The sequence below is a fragment of the Pholis gunnellus genome (assembly GCF_910591455.1).
Source record: "Pholis gunnellus genome assembly, chromosome: 14".
Classification (NCBI taxonomy): domain Eukaryota; kingdom Metazoa; phylum Chordata; class Actinopteri; order Perciformes; family Pholidae; genus Pholis; species Pholis gunnellus.
The window spans coordinates 15785744-15806376 of record NC_136541.1 but is presented as its reverse complement, the minus strand read 5'-3'; the positions used below and the strand labels follow the sequence as shown (position 1 = coordinate 15806376).

General features: G+C 40.9%; 3 protein-coding genes across 3 annotated transcripts; all 3 read left to right on the top strand.

The window, feature by feature from the left end:
• Positions 1-4140: 4140 nt before the first annotated feature.
• Positions 4141-10747, top strand: LOC306706095 (schwannomin-interacting protein 1-like; the record flags this gene model as incomplete). The annotated part of the gene is made up of 7 exons (XM_079173004.1): positions 4141-4170; positions 5857-5966; positions 9359-9476; positions 9604-9810; positions 10232-10355; positions 10495-10588; positions 10696-10747. The coding sequence occupies 7 exons, from the start codon at positions 4141-4143 to the stop codon at positions 10745-10747; spliced, it is 735 nt and encodes a 244-aa protein (XP_079029130.1).
• Positions 10748-13035: 2288 nt separating this feature from the next.
• On the top strand, positions 13036-14807 carry LOC306706094 (interleukin-12 subunit alpha; the record flags this gene model as incomplete). Its single annotated transcript, XM_079173003.1, has 5 exons — positions 13036-13054; positions 13156-13301; positions 14234-14356; positions 14488-14532; positions 14676-14807. 5 exons carry the CDS (start codon positions 13036-13038, stop codon positions 14805-14807), a joined length of 465 nt encoding a protein of 154 aa, XP_079029129.1.
• Positions 14808-16919: 2112 nt separating this feature from the next.
• Positions 16920-19515, top strand: LOC306706093 (zona pellucida sperm-binding protein 3-like; the record flags this gene model as incomplete). The annotated part of the gene is made up of 8 exons (XM_079173002.1): positions 16920-17324; positions 17457-17572; positions 17707-17810; positions 17955-18132; positions 18222-18339; positions 18490-18575; positions 18769-19028; positions 19397-19515. The coding sequence occupies 8 exons, from the start codon at positions 16920-16922 to the stop codon at positions 19513-19515; spliced, it is 1386 nt and encodes a 461-aa protein (XP_079029128.1).
• Between the last annotated feature and the right edge of the window lie 1118 nt (positions 19516-20633).

Sequence of the window (20633 nt, the reverse complement as noted above, 5' to 3'; positions counted from 1 at the left end):
AAACACTTTGCTGCTCGCTTTGATAGAAATAATCTTTATTGTTGTCAATCACACAAGATATGTTTTTAGATTAAACCTTCGTCGCAGAACATGTGACTAATAGCCAACAAGCGAGCATTAAATATTACAATTACACAGAAAATTAGGATTTTCTACAAAACATGGTGTTTGTTTGTCAAATCTAAGAGCCAATCAGCTCTTTGATCCTGCGACAGCCAGGCGTTTCCCATCATGCCCTGGGTCATGCAGTCAGTGGAGAGCAACTGCGGCCGCCTCACTCTCGTGAGGTTATTGTTGACCACGTGATTTTACTGATTTTACTGTCCAGTTATCTGATCATTTGATATATCGGTGCATGCGTACATTGTACTCAAACCAAGAGATATAACCAGCATTAACTTTGTATCTGGACTTCTTATCTCCTAAAGTGATGTTGCAGCAGACACCACAGCTGGCGGACAACATGGCTGATGGAGCAGCTTTGAGGATCTCGGATTGTTCTCTGCACTGTGGGCAAAGCAAGAAAAAGTTGAAAGCCATGGAGCCCAGAGCTGCTGAATTACAGCTGGGCATGGGTATTGTAACACAACCAACCTTGTATGTCAGTTTATATTACAGCTGTAGGCACATGGCACAGAGTAATGTGTTTTCTCCTCCTCCCTTTGCCTTTCGATTCAGGGGCCTGAAACTTGTGGCTATTCAATGCGGCAAAATTCACTGGGCCTCATTTTGGTTGTTTCCTATGATGGCTGCAAATTGATTCAAGAGGTATACTCATAATTAAAACACTAAGAGAGCTTTACATGGTGACAAATGTATAAGCCATTAGAAGATTGACGCTTTAGAGTAGAAGTGTTGTATCGCTCAACAAAATGTCAATGAATGCAGAATGAATTTATTGGCCAAGACAACTTTTACAAACACTGAACTCAAGGTTAAGTCTCATCAGCCAAGCTAGTTGCATATTCTTATTTCAGGATGAAAATTACGTGTTACCTGTGAGTTTGTTGGATACTCCAGTTAAAGTCACCCGTCCTCATGACGAGAAGATCTGCCACAACACCTGCTTCGACTACAGCCTTAAGCGCCATACGACCCAGCCCCTTTCCATCTACGATCCCAGCAGTGCATATTATTCTTATTTGTAATACTATTACATGCTCAAGATGACTCCGGCACAAGCCCCTGACACAACCACCCTAACTACCAAGCCATCTACAGAGAAACCCCCCTCCTACATATCCGTACTACCCCTATTACCCTTATTACCAACAGATGCCAGGATTCCCCATTTACTACTACCACTTATCCAACATTCCATACACACACAATCCAAAGGAACCAATGCAAACTACTCTGCCTCCAACTATCAAGCCAGGTGACACAGTTCCCACTTCAAAACCGCCATGTACGTCAAAGCCAACAACCGCCATTGCTCCTACTGCTAAAACAACCAAACCCAGCAGTAGCAGCTATCAAGGCCCAATGAGTCCATATGTTCTTTACTACCAGCTCCACTTTGCTCCATACTTTTCAAACAACAAGGCTGTCAAACTTGCGGATGACCAGAAGTAAATGCTGGCTCCAGCTGGCTACAAATCTGGTGATATTGAGCATTCAATAAACAGGTTTAGCACTTTTTCATTCGTGATTCATCTGTAGTGCAAATATGATTCCCCTCTCGTGCCATGGTGCTTAAACCTCTTGGCATGGCCCGTGTGTGTGTGTGTACCTAATTGTACGACAAAATAATTCAATGGTAGGCATCTTATAAAATATGATCTTATAAAAATGAATTCCTCTACACACATACAGCGTGCACACCCCATTCTGTCTGTTCCTATATATTTCCACATGGTGCTTTCTCCTCTTTGCACCATGTGACCAGGGACACACACACACACACACACACACACACACATCTACATGCATCACTGAAACTTAGCCACACGTGACAACAGAACGCTGTGATGCTGGACTTCGAGAGCAAGGGTGCGTGACTGTATTTTTTCGTTTACTACAGTTCTGGGAGGTTAGTCAGCTAGAACTATGGAGCACTGAGATCAGGAATAACCACTAATCTGTGGAGGATTATAAGATCCTGAAATGCACCCTTTGGGAGTCATCGTAGTCTTTGTCCAGCATGGGAGAAGCAATTGTCCTTTTATGTAACACTGTGCTGATATCTGTTTTGTAATGATTTCTGCTTTTGAATTTCTATTTCAAGAATCTTAAGAAATGTTCTGCACTCTACAAAGCAGGTGAGTCCTGTACAGCATGCGCGATATATGATTTGGCTTTTTATTTGACCAGTGATTGGACGTTAGGATGCGTTTGTGGTTCAGCAAGTTTGACAGAACTAGTTTTTTGTTCTTACAGACTAAATGAAAAAATATGACCAGAGACAGAAAAATCAGAGTAGGAATAGCATCTACATGATGAATATTATGAATATTGCTATAATTTCATGTTTAAGCCCATGCTGCAATTATATTTATCTCCTTTGTTTGCTTGATCCCAGTAAACATAAAGATACCACGGAGATTAAAGAGATTAACACAGCCAGCACTCAAGTGTTTGATTTCAGTCTGAGATCTGTGTCCCGTCTCTGAATATCTTCAGTCTCATATTCCCAGCCAGGGCCCTTAGTCCCTCCCCCAACCCTGGCATTTGCTCCACCCTCTCCATACAGTGAGTCTTTATGGAGGATTATGATGTGGACATGGATGAGGAAGAGGAGGGCGAGGTATTCATGAGAAAGGCCACAACAGGCCATTGGTGGGAGGACTGTGGAGGTGACACACAGCACCAGAGAGGAGGAAGGGGCTGCATGGTAAACAGCCGCAGTTGGGCCGAGGAGCTCCAGGATATCTTTGCGCCACAGGCAGCCGACTGTTACAGTGGAGGGCGAACTAGACTGTCCAGCATCTCTGTGAGTGATTGTCATTCTCTCTTTCTATCTGAGACACACAAGCACTGAATTACTCCCTCTGAGTCCATTTGTTCTGACAGATTCCACTGCATCCCCCCCAGCGATTCAGCAAAAGTCAGGGTTTCTTCAAAAAAAAGAAAAAACACACACTTCTCAGAATAAAAAAAAAAAACACCAACAATTTCAAGTTAAAAAAAACATATATAATTCATGAAAGCAAATTTGTAATCGGAGTCTCTGAATATCTTGTTTCTACACATACAGTGTATGATTATGACGTGTATGAGTGGAATAGGAGGGCTGAGGATGTTTGGCCTCTGATCCTGATGGAGGATGAAAGATGACTCAAAATGTTGTGTTGTTTAATCCCATTTTAAGCCCACTGCTGCATTGTGACACAGCACTGTGGGAACTAACTGTGCATGTCTGTGTTTGTGTGTGTGTGTGTGTGTTTTTTTCGCACGTGTGGGCACGTACTCCCTTGTGATTCTTTGTCTCTCTTACGGCTCAGCACGCTTGAATCTGTGATGTGGAATGGGGCTCGAGGAGACTCCTCAAGGAGGCAAAACAAACGGATAACGTGCAATTAGAAATTCATGGCTCTGCTTTGGGTCAACGAGCAGATGCAGACGCCATGTCAGGGCTGCTCAAAAGAGCTGACATTTATTAAAGGAGCTCTTATTGATCAGCCTTTTTTCAATGTTTTTTTTTTTCCAGTGTTGCAGTCTCATTTATCATGCTAGCCTGGACTCTTAGCCCACCATACCATGCACCATCAATCATGTGCCCTTATTTCTGTAACCTTTTTAGACCTGTCTCCTCTTATCAGGGCACAGATTTCTAGCAGCTTTGATTCAAAAGAAAGATGAAGAGGAGAAGCAAGGAGAAGGAAAGCAAGGGAGGAAGATGGAGGAACAGATAACAGATCAGGAGAGCACTGAGCAGCTCTGCCTCTCCCCTCCCTCTCCCTTCCATTTCTCTCTCCTCCTCCTCTGCTTCCGTCTCTTCCCACTCTTTGCTCCCCCCCCCCCCACCATCCCTCCCTCCTCTCTCTGCTGCCTCCCCTCCCCTTCCCCTCACTGCTCTCTCCACCCTCCCTCCCTTACTCTCCTGCACGGAGCTGCAGTATATGAGAGGGTCTCCCGGGTCTAGCTTCACTGCAGTGTAGAGAAGGGCAGGGCGGCTGTTTCAGTACGATGCGCTGAAGGATGGTGCACCAGGAGAAACGCGTTTACCAGGTGTGTGGATTTTGATGTTTGTATATGCGTTAGTGATTCTGAGGGTGTCGGATAATATTCACAGGTACACATGATGGGTATCCATCACGGACGAGCTGCTGTAGATGAGTCACACATAATGGGTGAGCGTGATTGTGAGGCGACGTGGGTGTGTTCATGTGTGATCTTCACCTGGGTTTCTCTGGGTTTTTACATGTCCTCAGTCAAATTTGAAATCGCTCATTTGATGGATACGTGTGTAATCATGTAACGTGCTTTGTTCCGTTCCACAAATGAAATCATTCTCCATCATTTACACCAACCGTGAGGTGCTTTTTCTCTACCACGTTCCCTCTTCTGGGAGTGTAAAATAGGTTGTATGTGTGTGTGTGTGTGTGTGTGTGTGTGTGTGTGTGTGTAGACAGTCTGCTGTTAAGGAGGACATCTGAACCGGCTGTCTGAAGTCGACGAGCAGGAGGCAGAGCGTTGGTTGGGAGAGGGAAGGTGTTCAGCTGTGATGTATGCTCTTATACATCACAGTCTCATGATGCGTCACAAGTAAAGAGAGAGGGTGTTGGGCTGGTTTTTAGGTTGTTAAGAGAGAGAGAATATTCTATGGCAGTGTGTAACAGGCGAACACACACACACACACACACACACACACACACACACACACACACAGTATGCATTATTGGGACATATGGGCACTTGGCACAATCCCACAATATAAAAACGCTTTCCGTATTGGTGCCAAAATTGCAAATCATGTCATGCATTTTGTTCAGTATTTAAAGACAAAAACTGAGAGACTTCAAGACTTGGATTTGGATTGGTGTACCAGAAACTCATACAGCTCAAATGACCTACAAATATTCTTCGTTGACAAAAATGAAATGAAGAGCAGCCACACTGGAGGCTGAGATACATTGAAAGGGATAAAACGATTCAGGGTAGAGTGTAAAAAGAAGGAAAAGGGGGAGGAGGAGGAGGAGGAGGAGGAGGAGGAGGAAAGGGGACAAAATGAAAATGAGGACGGTGAAACTTCTAGATGCTGGGAGAAAATCAGACCATCTGAATCTGCCAGATGTGCCTTTTTAATTGCAAATGCAGTCCAGTATTTATCGTAGTGCTTGTGTAACAGGAGGACCAGGATACTCAGTTTTCTGTGTGTGGTGGGAGGAAACAGTTTTGTACCGATGATTCAGACCTGATATTTTTAGGGTTAGCTGATTATTTAGAGACAGAAACAAGTGTTATGTAAGGAGGGATGTCTGTACCTGTTATCTAAGCTTATGATAGAGTAGAAGAGAAGGAACTGATTATAATAAATGTGTTAGCTAAGCTTCGTCAGTAACATATTTATGCAATGCCACATGTGAGCCCACAGCTAGGTTATCCTAATGTGTGAGAGGCAGGAAATTGGATTACATGATTTTGCTCCCTTCTTTCCATCTACCTTTGCCTACGTAATCCCTATTTGTCCTTCCTCCTCCTCCTCCTCCTCCTCCTCCTCCTCCTCTCAACCAGAAAGTGCATTATCATTTGGTATAATACATGTATTTATAGCCTTAATTTAAATAGCATTTTACACACTCGGCTTAATATCTCTTCTCGCGAGTGTGTCCCACTCTGATGGAACTAAAGCATTAGCAGCACTATTAATAATATTCTCTATATTCATGTATTTTCCTCTTTTTCTTCTGGCAGGCCCAGAGGAACGAGAGAGAGTCCATCAGGCAAAAACTTGCCTTTGGCAGTTTCTATGACGACGAGCCAGTCATCTACACCAGCTGCAGCAAGAATGGCCTGTCCTCCCGGTGGGTTTAGAGTGTGTGTGTGTGTGTGTGTGTGTGTGTGTGTGTGTGTGTGTGTGTGTGTGTGTGTGTGTGTGTGTGTGTGTGTGTGTGTGTGTGTGTGAGAGTCTATTAGGGTTTGATCATTGAAGGCTTTTGAAGGCTGGCACCAATATGTTTGTGTCTTCACTTCTCACAGCTGACACTTGAGGTCTTTAGATGTTCTTCCAGAAGTTATTCTTGGATGGATAGCTGGGAAACAGTGAGATACGCCCTACATTGACTTCATTATTGATACACAGACAACATGTATTTCTAAGACTGAATACAAAACTTAATATCAGGTTTTGTAGACTTCATGTGTTGCCTGTGTAAGGAACCTTCTCATATAGACATTATGACAAGGCATTTAATTATATACCTGCACATCATGTTGGCAAACCAAACAATATCCGTCTGACCCTCTTTTGTGTATATCTTAGTGAATGTATGTAGCACACACACTGTCTTTAGAAACGTTACTGTCCAATGAATATGTCTCCACATTTGATGAATTTGATTGTGCTCCTTTATAGGTTGAGGAAATTCTCTTACTTCTTAATCTAGAAAAATATTTTAAAAAACGCTTTTGATTATCGAAGAAACAAAAGCAGACCTGTGCTGTTTTTCATAGCTCTTGGAATGTTGACATGGTTCTGAGAGGACAGCTTTGTAGCATCTGCAACAGAAGACATATCTGTCTACATGGCAGATATGATCGGTTGTTTAACAGGCAGGGGAGGAAGCTATTCAGTTATTCAGCTTCATCTATTAACTAAGAACTATGAGCCCCAAAACACACAAATCAGAAAGATAAAACTTATTGGATTGGCTTGTTGGTTCATAGGTGTCATGTAAAAATGACAGTAAATGACAGCAGGTCTGCGTTTATGTTATACTTAGCAACAAACAGAGGAAGAGAAGTGATTAACATAACAGACAGACATGCTGAAAAATGAGAGGTTTCCCTGAAAGCCACAGTGCTGTCAGTCATTCTAAAGAAACTGACATTGGACATAACAATTTACTGCAGCAGAACAATGGAACTGGAGTATGGAAAGAGTAAGCGCAGCGGAGGTGGCACAGTGGTCAACCTCTGTTGCGTGATAGGTTGCTGAGACAGAAACTTGGCGATGCCGTCAGACAGATTTTAACAAAGTTCTCACGGTTTAATTCCAAAATTAGATATCTCCCATTATATATCATTTCATATATATATATATCATGTGAAAAATTGTTCTGTTGACATGTAATGCTTTTTGTAGCAGTTGGTGGGAGAAATCTTATTGTAGATTTTTTATTATTATCCTTTTTAGTTGTAGTAGTATTTATGATACATGGTCATTCAGAAAATGTGTGTGCATTGGTCTTCCATTAATTTACTGTTTATATATTTATTTTAGTTTGCTAATCGCCTCTACAGCATTGTGTCATGGAATAAAAATAAAGTTAAACTTATAGATTTATCTAAAAATATTTGTATATTTAAGTCTTAGAGACAATTCCAATTCCAATATTTATCTATTGATTTATTCTCAACATGATCAACATCACTGTAAATGTGCAGTGTTTGACAAAAGGCTAATTTTCAACTGTTGTCCCTCGGCCTGTGTTTCCATTAAAACAACAAATAAAACACAACATGTTTATCAGATCAATTAGAACAGGCGAAAGCAAAACATGCTCTCAAGAGCTGAACAGGATGAAAAGCTTAGAGGAGTAAAATCATATCATAGAAGACACCAGCATACAATCAGCACAAACAGTTGAAACATGACAACATAAAAGCACTTTATATTACAGAAGACAGGTGAAACCAAATGGGCAGCAATCAGGGCAAGCATGCACATTTTCTTCCCACGAAATTGGTATTTCACATTTGAAATTGAGGTTTTGGGGACAAGCAGCTTAACAAAAGCCACTACACAACACCACTCTGCTTTCTTTTCATGGCAGCGTTGACCTCCAGTGACTTGATTTTTTTCACTAGAGGCAGCGTTTACATCAAATGACGGGGGCCGCCCCTCTATGCTACTGGCTGCTGTTTGAGGAAGTGAAGTTCTGTCTGTGGCCCAAATGCTCCTGAAAGAAGAAGTGGTGCCTGATATAAGTGCGCCGCTGTGATAGGTGGAATTGGAGTCATGTGATCTCTAGTGGAGGTGAGGGTGCACCTTCTGGACTTTAGTTTGGAGTGGAAATTCCAGCACCACCCATGTCCGGTTTGTGAAGCTGTGTAGGTTATTGTTCTCATCCCAGTGTGAGGGGTCGGTTACTTTGGGTTGTTAGGTTCTTTCAGTCAGAGTATCAAAATCTGGAACTGAGTGATTTGAGCTCCTGGAAAGGCTGAGGTCGAGGTGCAACTTCTGTGGAGAGCCTGATGTTATGTTTGTGGCTTCATTCGCCTCATGAAAGTATTCCATTGCTTTTGGTCCAACTTCATTAGGTCACCGAATGTGACATTACTGACGTCACTGCACTCTGTGGCCAAAAGTGCGTGGACACCGAAACACAGCCCATGTGCACTTGTTTGACGTACCATTTCAAAATCATTAGCATAGATATGCTGCTATAACATCCTCCAGTCTTCTGGGAAGGCTTTCAACAAGGTTTTGGAACGACGTTTCAGGGATTGCCACAATAGCATCAGCGATGGCAGGTTGGACACTGACATTGGGCGATAAGGCACAGGATTGCAGTCGAGGCTCCAGTTGATCCTGAAGCTATAAAGATGCTGGATGGGGTTGGCTGTGAGCTCATTTATGTTGAAACAGGACAGGATCCTCCCCAAACTGTTAGGCGACAACGTTGGAAGCGCACTATTGTGTCATAACATTTATTTATATGCTGTAGTGTTAAGATTCCCCCGTAATTAGAACAAAGGGGCCTCGCCCCAAAACCATGAAAGACATCCTCAGACCAAAGGTATATGGACAGGGATGTCCTTATTAGCAATAATAATTTTGAAATTATTCCACATCAATTCATCTTTTTTGCTGAATTGTATTTGCTATCACCCCTCCCTGCCATTATTCCCTTGACCACTTGTTGAGCATCTTAAAAAAGCGATGGCCTTTTCTTAAAATAATATGTAGTGTGTTAAAAGGGAGTAAGTGCTAACAGTCACCATTTATCTTGTGATTAAAAAGACACAGCAGTGCTCTTCATACAAAACAATCCAGCTGATTCCCCGTTGAATCTGGCACGTGATGTACAGATGAGTATCGAGAGCTGCCACACCTTTTGATGATAGTTTAGCTTTTTTTTGCAAATTAAAATGGTTAATTAAATATTATATATATAAGATATTTCCAGTGTCTCTAACTTAAAATCGACATTACCTCTCTCACGTTCTTTGCTCTTTGTGTTTTTCCTCTCAGGCTACAGAGTGGGGTGAACCTGCAGGTGTGTTTTGTCAATGACAGCAGCAGCGACAAAGACAGCGATGCTGAGGACAGCAGGACGGAGACCAGTCTCGACACACCGCTGTCACCTGTGGTACGCACAGCTTCGATAGTCTCTCTGCTTTTTGTGCACGTGCTGCATGTGTGTTTCTCCCCCTTTTCACCTGTGAGAATGTTTGGGCTGTCACCTCACGATATCAATTACACTTCTTTGTCACCAGAGCAAGCAGAGCTCATCGCTATCGGACCGGGACACGGCGGAGGAGGACTCAGACCCGCTAGATGACTGCGGGGGGTTCTGGCGGGTGCAGCGGAGGCTGCAGGAGGAGGCCCGGGTGGCTCTGGCTCTGGCTCGACCCATGGCCCGAATGCAGGTGGAGGTGGAGAGGCAAATCCAACTGCACAGACGTTCACCCGTGGCTGACTTGGTTAGTCATTGGGAGAAAGAGAAAAAGAAACTTCTTTGTCTTCCTGTTCTTTGAAAAATACTTTTTAGGAGATGGTCCAGGACAATAAATTATGTGAAGGGGGGAAAAAGGAGTGAAAATAGAATGACTTTACTATTACGTGCTGTTACAGTAAACACAATTAAGATGACATAAGGGACTTGCATTCGCTGAATAGAAGGTCAGTCAGTTTTTATAACACTATGTGTGTGTGTGTGTGTGTGACCAGGAGAAAACCCCTGCTACTATTAACTAAAGATTTTGACGTTTGCAAACCCAGATAGATCAAGTTGACTTTGACTAATATCCAATAAAACTGTTTCAGTCTTTATTCAAATTCTGGCCCGTTTTGCACATTTTGACTTTCAGTAATTTCCTGCCCATGTGTTGTTTACATATGCAGCTTCCCCATCTGCCCCACATCAGCGAGGGCCTGATGAAGAGGAATCTGAGGCGAGGGGACATGAGGGACATGAGTCTAGGACAGCTGCAGGTCATCACAAATGACTTACACTCACAAATTCAGAGTGAGTGGATCAAACACACAGATACACATACACACACATGTATGATACAAACATACCGGTCCTCCCCATGGGAAAAACATGTTTCTTTACAATATCAGAATTTAAGAACTACTTAATCCCGTCTACCAACTGAACACAGGTCTAAATGAAGAGCTGGTGCAGTTGCTGTTGATGAGGGACGAGCTGCATGTGGAGCAGGACGCCATGCTGGTGGACATAGAGGACCTCACCAGGTGAATCACCCTTTTCTCTCACCTCTCTCTGTTCTGTGTCTTTCTATCCGAAAACATCTGTCAAATGCTCCACCGCTCTAACGTACTACCTGTCTCTATTGCGACAGGCACGCTCACAGCCATCAGCGGCACCAGGCAGAGAAAGCTATCTCTAAATAAACGACTCCGTCTGCACGCCATCTTACCTCCTGCTCCGTGGACTGTCACCAGTGTTACTAATGAAACTCCCATCTGTGCTGACTGTTTTTCCGGAGAAATGAAAATACCATGTACCCAGTGTTGACACACAGACATACCACATAAATGTAATGCGCCACAGAATGTTGTCAAAGGTCAGAGGACATCTAAAAGAAGCTGAGTGATCGCTGCTTTCGGTGTGGACACTGTTGAGTTTTTTTTTTGCAGGCTTTTCACTTCCACTCAGCATGATTACTCATGCCATATTTTATAGAACTAGGGGAATCCTCTCAACGTAATTGCATCCCCTAACCCTGATTTACCTCTTCTTGATTTTGCACGGTACACTCATGTTAATTCTGGGATAGAGAGAGCGCCTGCACGCCTTGTTTCTCCGTTGTCTGACGACTTCTAGGGGCCACACCTGACTGCACTTTGTCTTTTGTTTGTGTATCAAGAGATTGATCAGTTCATCTGTAGACATGCTCTCTTCACCTATTTATCATTACTTTTACTAGGGGCACTGTGTCACTGCTGTTGATCACTGAAATTCACTATTACACACCTACTAGTCCCTGAGCTGTTGCAATAGAAAATGATGAACACTGAGCAGATTTGCAGCTTATAGCTTCACAGTGGTGTTCAAGTGCTGTAGCAGCTTCACAGAGGTCTTGTAATTTGGATTGCTGCTACATTTCGACAAATTTGTATTTGTCAAAGGCCTTTATGTACTCGGTAAAATACACAAAATGACATGAAATGGTTTAAAAAGGTTTTACTGGTTAATACATAGGGATAGAAAAAAAAAAGTGGAGGCATGACAGCCCCTAAATAAAAAAAATATGCAAAGTCATTTTTGTTATGCCCAATTTGCTAATGCTTCAAAAGGGTAAACAAGAAAAAATAAATATATGAATAAATCACAGCCTAAACATATATAATGTATCTGTTCAGAGGATTTATGGACATACTGTATGTAAATGTTAAAAGATACTTTATTAAAAGGATGAAGCCTTGTTGTCTGTAAGTGTTTTCACTCTCAGCTTTTTAAGAATGTTATTTAACACAAAGTCAAACTTTCTTTTCTAATATGCTTCAGTGATAAATGTAACGTATAATGATTGTAAAATCTAAACTCCAGTAATAAATGTTTCAAGTGTGTGACCTTTGTTTATATTTGGATGGTTTTCATGAGAGTTCATTTGCATGTTGGTGTTTGTTCCCTGTAAAACTAAATCATTACAAAACTAACTTAGAAATTGATTCATCAAGTGATGCTTGGGAAAGCATGTCGAGTCTGCTCTCATTCACATATTCAACCTCAGAGTTGCAAGAGTGCAGTGGAGTTTCTATACTCATTCACACTTGTGTTGACACTTATGTAACCGAGTTTTTTATGGAAGATTACCACAAGCAAAAGGGGAACAAGTCTTAACTGCGGGGACAAAAATAGTCCCATCAGTTACACTCATCAGTTGATCCAAATGAATTACTATTGGAGTATTACTATTATCGTTATTAAACTTTTTTTTTTTAATTAACGTTTTACCCATACTTCAACTTGCTTGAACTACTGTACAAGAAGCAATACACAATTTCCACCTCAGATGGCCGCCCAGAATTTTTTAATTGTTTGGAAAATAGATTTCTTAAACTTTGATGAAATACTTCTATTTCTTTCACAAAAAATTAATAAAACACATTTTGTACATATATGGAAAACATGACACAACATTCTGGTTAGCTTATTAAACAAACACGGTTTTAAATTGTTTTTTTTCATATATAATGAATTGGTGATTGAAAAAGATAAACCCTATCTAATAAAAGGCATTTTTAACTTCTATCAGATCGTACTAGACGTTGAAGTCAATTGATATGTTTTTTTTCTGTCTGGCACTTCAATAGAATTAAGTATGTTTTGTTTGTGATTATTAATACACTGGACATGACAGATATTGGACAGATGTTAGGCATGAGTGTGCAGGATCTACATGATGCTTTCACTCTTGAAATGTCAACAGTAAACGGTTGAGTAACCAGAGTGAAGCTCAATTACTCATCACTCTCTGTGTTAATTCCAGTTTCACCAAAGCATTTGGTGCTATGGGGGAAAATTACACAACCTTGGCTGTACACTTCCAATTTACAGTTAGGTGTGAACACGCTGCAGTATGTTGAGGAAAACCCCTGCATCAGCTTGGGTATAAAACACTTAAGGATGTCTGAGTTGAATCAGTTACACTGAAGAATCAGAAGTCCTATCCAAGATGCCACTCGTCAAGCTCTGTGAGTATTATGTAAACCTGACTGAACAGTATTTTCTTTTTGCAACAAAGTAGTTGAAACTGTACTTTTACTATATTTGAACTCTGTTTTTTTTTTGTCAGACTTCACTCCTGCCCTGCTGCTCCTCATGCTCACCTGTCCTCAGGTCAGCCAGTCTGTGCCAGTGATGCGTAAAGATCCGCTGACTGAATCCTGTGTTTTATACGCACAGATGCTTCTCAAGAACATCACTGACACACTCACACAGGTATGCCGACAAAACTAAATGTACTTATACAATGTGATCAGTAATGTGTATTTTATTTATGGTTCAAAAACATAATCTTCCCATGTGCTAGAATCAACTGTTCAGTGGAATCGACTGCAGCAAGCATAGTGTGGAGCTGAACCTAAAGACCAACACGCCATCTGAATGTGCACCAAAGGTAGAACCAATGATTTTATTTTATGTATCTATTTCAAATTTGAGACATGGCCAAATTCTCCAAATGAAAATAATAATTATTGTTAAAAACAAAATAACTACAATAAAAAACATATTCATGTCCATATAGCTGCATCCCTGCATTACCTCAAATTAAACTTTGTTTGTCCCACAGGAATCAACATGCTCAGGAACAGTCAAGTCAGCATTTGATCAGGTAGGTTGTGCTCTGACTCTGTGAAACATGTATTAATTAAGAACACATATTTTCTTCTTTTAAAAAGCCTATGAATTATTCATGTCAGACTTTTAAATGTGGACATTAAATTAGGAAAAAACAACCATATATATGTACACTCAATGTCCACTTTATTAGGTACACCTAGATCATCTAATGCAATCCGACAAATATTTTTGCCATTTTCTGTACTTTATATTATTAACATTAACATTATAGGTAACGCCTATAATGTTCAATTCCTAATGGTCATATAGGTGTAAATCAGAGGTGTATGTTTTAGCGTCTGTAGGCCAGTTTAGAGATAGTTTTGTACAGGACTGAATAAGAATAAGAATAAGATGAGGTGTTTCTAATGTTCAGTATGCAAATAGTACCAAAAATACAAAAACAAAAACTGAACATTATGAGCTTCAAAACAATGGATGTCACAACAGGGCTACATTAGATGGTACAGTGAGTGTACATACACTCTCTATGTTGTCTTGACAATTGTCTTTGCTGTGTTTCCTTCCAGGAGTCATGTCTGACAAACATTGGGGAGGATCTGCAGCACTACTACAAATTCCTCGCCGCTCAGCCGGACCCTGACAGTTTACTGGGTCCAACTGTTCTGTTCAGGCTCAGAGAGATCATGGAGGTACAGTTTTACACAACACTCACCAATATTAAGAGATAACTGAATGACCGCATTCAACTCCCAGAGTTTAGATCAATAGCCATATCTTGTGAAACATTGATTTGCTCATGAAAGACATTTGCTCTCAACAGAACTGCTTCACTGGGCCTCTGCCAACAGACCTGGCCTCACAGGAGGTAAGAGATCTCTTAATTCACCTCATAACCAGGATTTAAGATAATGTTTCTGTTTGTTAAAGAATCAAACTCTAAACAGTCATAGTTTAGAATGAATAAGCTATAATAAATGGTTTCATAATTCCTCTGTGTTTCATTTTAAGGCTGCTGCAGAGCGTCCAAGCACCTACGACGAAAGACTGAGCCTCTGCAAAGTGCTGAAGGGCTTCCACGTGCGCAGCATCACAATAAACCGAGCCATTTCATACATGAACTCTGGTGAACACACTAAATGAGACATAGAGCTCCAACGGATAGAGTAGTTTCAGAAAGCTATAGAGAACCACTTCACACATAGATCACCCAAGCTACAGTAACTGTTCACGTTACATTGAAATAATCTAGAAAACACTCCAGTCTACTTTATCACTTTTTAAGAGCACATATTTATTATTGACGTAGTCATTGTAACTTATATTTAAAGTACTTATTTATAAAGTGTATTTACAGACTATATGTTATTTATTTATATGATGATATCATTTTCAACTATTTATTGTTGTGTTATTCAATTGGTTCCAAGAATCACCAAATAAATAAAAATATTTATCCTGCATAAATCCTGCTTACTCATCATTCTTTTATTCACTTTTTTCACTTAAGTTTCAGAACATTTATTACTGTGTGATAATATACTCTTTGATAACAACATTTCATAGTCAATGCTAATAAATATGGTTCAAAGTCAGTCATCTGACTTTTTCTCTTTATACATATCTATTGCAGCCACAAAACAACAATATGAATTACAGGAATATCTGAATTTTCTCTAATTGAGAAGAGTTCTCATTAATGATGGTTTTGAATTCCTAAAAATGGGATTTCCTTTGAACATTGGACTATATTATCCACCTGACTGTATGTTCCTGTAACCACCAGCTGAGCTTTGTGAGAATTATACCTACAAAATACAATGCAGTGTTTGTTTACACTTCAAATGGAAAGTCCAGTGTCAATAATCAACTTACTATCAACTATCAGCTGACAGTCAAAAGTCTTTTGATGTTCAGAAGGATGTGAAAGTGTCTGTTGAACATGTTTACAAATGTGATGTTTTCATGATTCCAATAAATGAACTGATTTGTGTTCACATCAGCTCAACTTTCAGTTGCTATTGTTGGGCACTTTGTTTTCGTATATGCTGTTTTGAAAACCTCACTGAAAGTGAAATATAGCTTTTCGTTTCAATTTGCGTTCCTTCCGTGTTCAGTAGAATTGGCACAACTGAGATTTGTGGCTGCTGAGGTTGAGAGAGACCTATGACGTTCAAAACGTGTGAGAAAAACATGATCAGTGTCAGGCACAGGAGAGACAGCACATCGGAACATGTGATGATGATGATAATAATAATACTATATGTTCGCACCATACAGCATGCTCACTCTGAGCAAAACACTTATCATACTGCTAATCCTATTTCACGAAGCCCACCACACAAGCAGAAATGTGTTGAAATCATCAATACTTTAATTCATAAGAATACAACATATGTATGAAATACTGAATGACCAGCAAGGAACCCATAAAGGCTATATCTCTGTACTACACTACACACAAGGGTGTTAGTTTGGTTTCAGAGGTGGTGGGAAACAAAAGGGAGAAAAAAACGCTCTTTCGTGGGGGAGACCATTTCCTGCACTTCTACCATGACTAAAAGGTGGTAAAACAAAAACACTGACATGTTGTGTAAACAGCTGTATTATTAATAATGAACTTACCTATAAAGCATGTTGTATTTGCATATTTTCTACAAAGAGCTTTGTAATGTGTTGCTGATGCTCAATTCAGCATCGTTTTAGTAGAAAGTTAAGTTTTTTTTTTTTTTGCTTTTTAACTTCTTAAAATTAACTTCTTCGCATAGCGTCCTACAGCTCCAACACTCCCAAAAAAAAAATATATATATATATATACATAAAATGTTTCTATAATAATAAATTAAAATCCTTTAAACTATTTGTAGTTTTTTCTATGTAATTTAGACAAACCACAAAGCAAAACAAAAAACACAAATATTACTCCACATTTACTCTGTATAAAGATAAAATATGCAATTGTAGCGCCACCGAGTGGAACATAATAGCTTATAGCATGTATGGCTTAGTCAAAGGACCATGCTACCACAATGCGTATTAAGTTATCTAATGTTTTTGAATACTTACACGAACAAAAATGTACTTAACTCTTCGAGGTTGACACGTTTCAAGTAATTGTTAACAGACATGCGCAGTGAAACTGGATTGTAATCAGTCAAACCCTGCTACCAGGTGTGTTTGAGGTTGATTGGCAATTTAACGCCGTGGCTCCACACACTGCAAAACGACTGCTTCCAAACCTGTCCGATGCCAAGAATGGACTGCAACCTTTCCCGTTGGTGGCTTATCGTCCTCATCTCAGTGTCCACACTCACAGAAGTCCGGTTAGTGTCCACCGGAGGCTCCAGCGTCCAAAGAAACTCCAACATCCTGAGCACGACTCGCGGTTACATCCAGCCTCAGTTGTTGACCGCGGGCGAACGGCAGCAAAGCGCGGGGCTCAGCGCGCGACCTCGACCTGTAGTGGTCAACTGCCACCCCAACACGATGCGGGTTGTGGTGCAGGCTGACATGTTTGATACGGGCCTCCAGGTGGACGGCAGACATCTGCGCCTGGGTTCTGACTTAGTTAGTGAAGGGAGTGCATGCGGAGCGGTCCCATCGGGCCAGGCGGAATTCACCATCCAGGCCTCCCTGAGCGAGTGTGGAGTTGAACTCTCTGTAAGTGTTACTACTTGTTATGCTAATGCGGCTTCAACTGAACTTTTAGAAAGTCGGTGTTCAGTGACTTTGGGATTAAAAGCCTCTTTGCTGTGTATATATTTATACCTTTTCTAACATTGTTCCTTTCAGTCGACAGAAGAGAAGCTCATCTATTCTAATGTTCTGGTCTACTCACCTGAACCTTCATCTGATGGTCTGCTTAGACTGGATGGAGCAACTATTCCAGTTCAATGTCATTATGAAAAGTAAGGCATGTATTCACAATAGTCCTTTTGTACTGTTGGAACCAGCTATTTTTATGGTTGCATATGGCCTTCATGGGCATTTAAACAATGCTAAGAATTGATCTCAAAAGCTATAATTGGCTGTCTATTTTCAGGAGGTATGCTGTTTCTCCCATTTCCATGCAACCCACCTGGGTTCCATCTGTCTCCAGGGTCTCTGCAGAAGATCGTATAAACTTCAATCTGCTACTCATGACTGGTACTAGAAGGATATCATTGATGGAGCATATTTTCTATTGTCAGGAGTTTTCTGTGACATTTTTTAAAGATGTTATGCTTCTCTTTGACTATGCCTTTCGTGCAACCGAATTTCAGAACGAGTTTGGATTTTTCATCTTCACAGAGAATTGGCAGTTTCAAAGGGGATCCTCTTCTTACTTCCTGGGTGACCCCATTCATTTGGAAGCTTCTGCCGTCATCGGTAATCACGTCCCCCTCCGAGTATATGTTGAAAACTGTGTTGCCACAGCAACTCCTAATGCAGAGGCGTCATTAAGATATGACTTTATTGAGAATCACGGGTGAGCTCCACAACCAAATCCTAGACCCCATCGCCAAGATTGTTATAGTGCAACTTGTCCTTATTCTCAACGTTTTGCTGCCCCAACAGATGTCTTTCTGATGCTTACCTGACGAACTCCAAATCCCATTTCCTGCCAAGAGTTGAAGCGCACAAACTGAGGTTTCAAATTGATGCCTTCAGATTCTACCAGGAGCCCAGCAGTCAGGTTGGTTAATTTTCCTTTATTTGGCATGCCCTTTGGAAAATGTACCATTTCTTTTTTTAATAGAACTGTGTTAAACTAACGTTAGTTAGATTATTCTATTCAATATACATGGCACCTTTTAAAAAGCAGCTTGATTTTTCTTTCCCACAGATCTACATTAGCTGCTACCTGAAGGCTGTTCCAGCCGCGTTATCTGTCACCTCTCACAACAGGGCCTGCTCGTTAATTGAAAACAGGTATTATACTAATGATGCATGGTCCGTTCTCCCGATCGCCGTATTAGCAGAAAATATGGATATTCAACTTGTACCTCTTTGAATGCCATGGCGTCTGAAACTGTTCCCCTGTCCATAAAACATGCTATGAATGACCTCGCTAATTTCACAGACGTGAGTTCTCTAAGTTTTGAACATCACCTCCTTTATTCAGATGGAGCTCCGTTGATGGGAACGACCAGGCATGTAAAAGCTGCGATATCTCCCATCGGGCTGAGGAGCCTCTGCCCGCAGTACCCCTCAAAACTACCATCAGTACCCAAGCATTGCCCTCTAAGACTTCACCAAAGGACAGGCCTGAACATCGCCCTGCCACTTATGTCCGTATTTGGCCAGGAAAGCTCCAGAGTCGATACAGCAAACCTCAGCAATCCTCCCCTGGATTGATGATGAGAAGTGCAGAGTACAAACCTGGTGAGTGCAACAGATGTAACATTCACTGATCGTCATACGGTTTGTCTTTTACCATAAGATCAATTTATATGCATTTTAGAGTAACTTCATGGACATGTTTCACATTTTGGCACGTTTTAAGGCCCAAACTTTTTAACCACCGAAAATGAAAAGTTCTCTTTTTTTTTTTTTTTTTCCTGAAAGTCCTCAATGCAAAGTAAATGGTTTTACAGTACTGTTTAATACTAGCGTTGTATTCAGTTGATGTGCACAATCTTTTTAAAGGTTAAGTTCCTGAATTATTCTTGTAGATACCTGTTTATTAATGTCCAGTTATTCAAATAACTGAAATAAACCCTTTAACATTTTTGAATGATTTTGTTTTACAGAGCAGCGTATCCAGTTGGGACCCGTTAATCTGCTGCCACCCAGAAAGACTGACACAAGGCCTTCAGACTCCAAAGACTATCACCAAAGACCAGGACCACTTGGGACCAGGGCCACCTGAGACTCGGCATAGCACAGTGAAGCCGTTTATCGTTGCCTTGTAAGGGACAAAACATTTTGGATGAAACTCTGTGAATGCAGAGGTTAAGCACATCATTTGAAATGTCACCTTTCCTGAAATTAAGTCAGGTTTTTCCCCAATAAATATTTTACATTAACTTGTTTTTGTTTCACCTGCTCTACGCAAGCATTACAATAATTTGATACCTGATATTTACCAAATCCAGCATCCTTTAGTTCTTTCCTGAGAACTTGATATGCCTTTTTAGCAAGCAATTTAATTAGCATTGGGTTTTAAGCACTTAAAGTCGTTAGACCCAAAGCAGCAGAAGTTGATGTCAAAAGGATGCATTGTGTCGTTGTGTATTTTAACACAAATACACGCACAATGCAACCTTTTGACATCCACTGTAAAGATTCATCGAACATGATACCAGTTATTTTGATCTGAGGAGAAAAGCAGACATGCTAATGGGGAGCACTTTCCTCCATTACTACCCGCAACCTACTAATCATGTATCACATTTTTGATGAATCATTGTGGGGTGTATGCAGCAATATAAAATGCTGTCTGTGCCAGGAAAAAAAAGATGGTCGTTTGTTTGTCACGTAACTCTTGCATGTTATATTTGTATTTTATTTTCTGGGGAAGAAAAGTCTATTTGCTTCTTGCTATTGTGAGTGCCACTTCACCGAGGTCTGTATCAGTTTCACAGAGTCAGCGCTTTGCACTTACAGAATCAGACTTTGCAGCCTTTTAAGGAAAGCCCTGTGTTGACCCCTTAATGTACGCTGGTATTAATATTTCATATGGAAATTCTTCGTCCTTTTGCCATCTAACAAATTTAATTTGGGGTTGTGTCAGCACCTCGGCCAGCTCCCCCTCCATTGTTTCCCTCAGTGGGTGTTGAGCTGTCCCTGGTCCTGAAACATCAACCGGGTCTTCTGCGGGCCTCTTGTTCTAATGTCCCCCTCCCAGCTTCACGATTAATCTTCGGCTCATTTTTCAGTGCTTCTGACCGGACTGGTCGATGTCCTGGGCGCCTGTTTACTTGTATCCAAGGGATAAGCCATTCTGTGTAAGACTGTGTTTACGATTTGCTGGACGGCATCGATACA